Below are 3650 nucleotides of genomic sequence, written 5' to 3'. Positions count from 1 at the left end.
AAGCAAAAAGAAAAAAGCCGGAAGTGGAGCTGTGGCTCAAGTGGTAGAGCGCTAGCCTTGAGCTGAAGAGCTGAGGGACAGCACCCAGGCCCAAAGTTCAGGCCCCATGACTGGACCCCCCCACTCCCCCCCAAAAAAAGAAAATGAAGAGTAATGGGTAGTTGTGTGTGAAATGAAGTAATTCTCAGGCAGTAATTTACATCAGCTCTCTATCTTTGTAAAATATTAAATCTAGTTTGTGGACATTGAATCCTTAACAAGGCTGAGATCTGAGGATCATGGTTCAAAGCCAGCCCAGGCAAGAAAAGTCTGTGAGACTCTTATCTTCAATAAACCACTAGAAAACTGGAAGTGGTGCTGTGGCTCAAGTGGTAGAGCACTTGCCTTGAGCTGAAGAGCTGAGGGATAGCGCCCAAGCTCAGATTCAAGCCCCACAACTGACAAAAAAAAAGTTTAAAATATTTTTTCATTGCCTTCAAATAGTAAAATTTTTATATGAGCTTAAAATCTTAATATAAGGAAGTTTGGACTTTAGGTGATAGACTAAATTCTTAAATGACTTATTGAACATTTAATGACTCATTTAATGAACATTGAACATTTAATGACTCATTGCACATTTAAGCGGTATTTTTTTGTTTATGTGACTTATGTACTTAATTCTGCTCAGATAAAAATTTGAGCATTTACTCAAAATAAATACTGTAATTGTAAAGCTAATAAAGTATTTCTTTCTCAAGTTACAATAGCATGTTTCTGTTTCTATTTGGTATCTTGTCTTCAAGCGAAATCCAACATGTATTATTTATTCCACTAATCTAATGCTTCTCTACCCCATATTCATGCTCTTGTCACCTCTAGGGATCCACCAAGGCATTAGAATTCTGAGTATAGCGGTTGGAAAATACATTAGCAGTTATAGAAGTCATAAAAATGCATATTGATTACAGTCCTGCTTTACATTTATTCATATTATCTCTTTCAGAATAAGATGTACTAGTAGCCTTGTAACTATGTTGGTGCAAGTATGAAAAATGAGTTCTAAAATACTGTGACTTCTATCTGTATGCATGTATCTATCTCTTGTTTACATTTTGGAACCTTCTTCTCAGTCCATTAGTTCTGCTGTAACAAAATAACGGGAACTGATTAATGTATATGGAATTTATTTTGTGCAGTTCTGAAGATTGGTAGTTCTAGATAAGTTGCCAACAAAGTGATCTCTGGTAAGGACCCAGTCTCAGATCCTAGATGGCAACTCACTGCTGCGTAATTTAGAGGCCAAAAGCACTGTGTTCTCTTGTGGTAGATGATAGTTGGGCACACAAAGAAAAACTGTGGCAACCCTCTTTCCTAAGGGCCTTAATCTCATGAGTGGGGAGTCTTTATGAACTAATAATCTCCTATATATTTCTCTCTAAACACAATCATGTTGGATGTTAAGATTCAACGTAAGAATTTTGGAGGAGTACAAAAATAAAGTGGAGTATTAGTCCTAGCACTAAATTTTAGTGCTATTATTCAATGTTTACAATTTGACCATCATTTGCATTGCAAATTTAAATAAAAATACTCAATTTACTTACTGAAGTAAGCAAGTTGCTTTCCATCCCAGAAACACAAATACTTTCTTTCTAGTACTGATGTTTTTGGATTGAAATGCTTTCCACCTGTTCTACTACATGCACAGTATTTCCCATCATTGTTAATAGTACTTTTCCTTCTCACTGATTTTCAATACTCATCCCTATGATATTTGATGGGGAAGTTAATGTATTCAAACTATTCTCTTTATTCAATTCACTTCAGTGTTTTAGTATAGATTATTATATTTATTCATTAAGCAAGAATTATAATGTTCCAGGACATGGAAAAAAGTATTAAAAAGGAATTATAAATATTTTCTTTAAAAAGCACTGGTGCAGGAAGTGGTGCTGTGGCTCAAGTGGTAGAGCGCTAGCCTTGAGATGAAGAGCTGAGGGACAGCGCCCAGGCCCAGAGTTCAGGCCCCACCATCCCCCCCCCCAAAAAAAAAGAAAAAGAAAAAAAATGAAAAAGCACTAGTAGAGGTAAATTGGAGATAATGTATGAAACTCATGATAAGTAATTGCTACTTGAGCAATAAGAGCCAGTGATCCCATACCATTGCTTAGTATCTGAACACCATCCTAAGATGATTATAGATTATAAAAAAGTTACATATTTTTCAGGAAGAACATGTAGCATGAGATTAGAGTATGAGACAAAATGTCATTAAATAAATCCAGATAAATAAGTTCATGTGATGAATACCAGCTGTCATGTGGAGCTGAAGATGCTCCTCACCAGGTTGCCTAAGGCCCCCTTCACATCCTTATTCCTCAGAGTATAGATAAAGGGGTTGAGTGTAGGGATCACAACGCCATAGAAAAGAGCCATAAATTTTGGCTGGTCCCTTGAGATGGAAGAAGGGGGCTGAAGATACATGCTAATGGCTGGGCCATAAAATAAGGAAACTATAATGAGGTGAGTAGAACATGTACCAAAAGCTTTCTTCCTGCCCTCAGAGGATTTAATCTTCAATATAGCACGTCCAATAGTAGCATAGGAGGCAAGAATTAAGCACAGAGGAACAGCTATTATAAAAATGCAGGCCACAGAGAGTGCAAGCTCATTTGCCTCCTTTTCACCACAGGCAGTCTTGATCAGAACTGGAATCTCACACAACCAGTGATCCAGTTGATTGACGCCACATAGGGGTAACTGAAATGTAAGAGTCCCTTCTGATATGGCATAGGTAATTCCACACAGCCATATAATGGACACTAATAGGAAGCAGAGGCGCTGGTTCATGATGAGGTTATAATGCAGAGGTCTGCAGATGGCCACATAACGGTCAAAGGACATAACTGCCAGTAGAAGACATTCTGTGGCTCCCATTGTGCTGAATAAATAAAGCTGAAGAGCACACCCCACATAACTAATTGTTTTCCTAGAACTTCCCACGTTAAAGAGCATCTGGGGGACGATGCTGGTGGTGTAGCACATGTCCAAAAAGGAGAGGTTGGTGAGGAAGAAATACATGGGGCTGTGGAGCCGGGGGTCCAGTCTGGACACCAAGATGATGGCGATGTTTCCCATCATGGTGATGGGGTATGTCACCAGAAGAATTACAAATAAAGGAAGTGTTAGCCATGGCAAGTCAGCAAAACCTAATAGAATGAATTCCTGAGGATGACTTTCATTAATGAATACCATCTTCATTATTTTGCTTTTCCTATTGTACAGAAATGGGAAGAAGGAGTTATGAGCGACAGGAATGCACTATAACATATCTGTTATCCATTAAAATCAGGTACCTTAAACAAATAACATGAACCCTCTGAAATGAAATGCATTCCTCTGTATAATAAATCTACTTATATGAATTGCAACTGGGATTGGATGTAAAGAAATTGCTGAAAATTGGCAAAGAATATGTTTCAAACTTTGACTATATAAAAATTAGGACAATAGGCAGTTGAAAAAATATTACTTTCTATGTTCAAGCTTTTTGATTGCTGTGCTCTGAGGCATTGCTAAACTATTAGGAAAAGTTAAATGATTGAGGAAAACTAGAAGAAACCATGACGCTATTAAAAACAAAACAAAACAAAACAAAAAACACCTCA

General features: G+C 37.5%; 1 protein-coding gene across 1 annotated transcript; it reads right to left on the bottom strand.

The window, feature by feature from the left end:
• Positions 1-2298: 2298 nt before the first annotated feature.
• LOC138827982 (olfactory receptor 2B6-like) lies at positions 2299-3237 on the bottom strand. The gene has a single exon (XM_070023556.1). It carries the CDS (start codon positions 3235-3237, stop codon positions 2299-2301), a length of 939 nt encoding a protein of 312 aa, XP_069879657.1.
• Positions 3238-3650: the final 413 nt, after the last annotated feature.

Source organism: Dipodomys merriami, unplaced genomic scaffold (assembly GCF_024711535.1).
Source record: "Dipodomys merriami isolate MVZ:Mamm:240054 unplaced genomic scaffold, mDipMer1.0.p SCAF_16, whole genome shotgun sequence".
Classification (NCBI taxonomy): Eukaryota; Metazoa; Chordata; class Mammalia; order Rodentia; family Heteromyidae; genus Dipodomys; species Dipodomys merriami.
Note: the sequence above shows the minus strand (reverse complement) of the source record. Positions and strands in the feature narration are given on the sequence as shown.

Coding starts and splice junctions, on each gene's coding strand:
- LOC138827982 (XM_070023556.1), bottom strand. CDS start 3,237: ATGGTATTCATTAATGAAAGTCATCCTCAGGAATTCATTCTATTAGGT.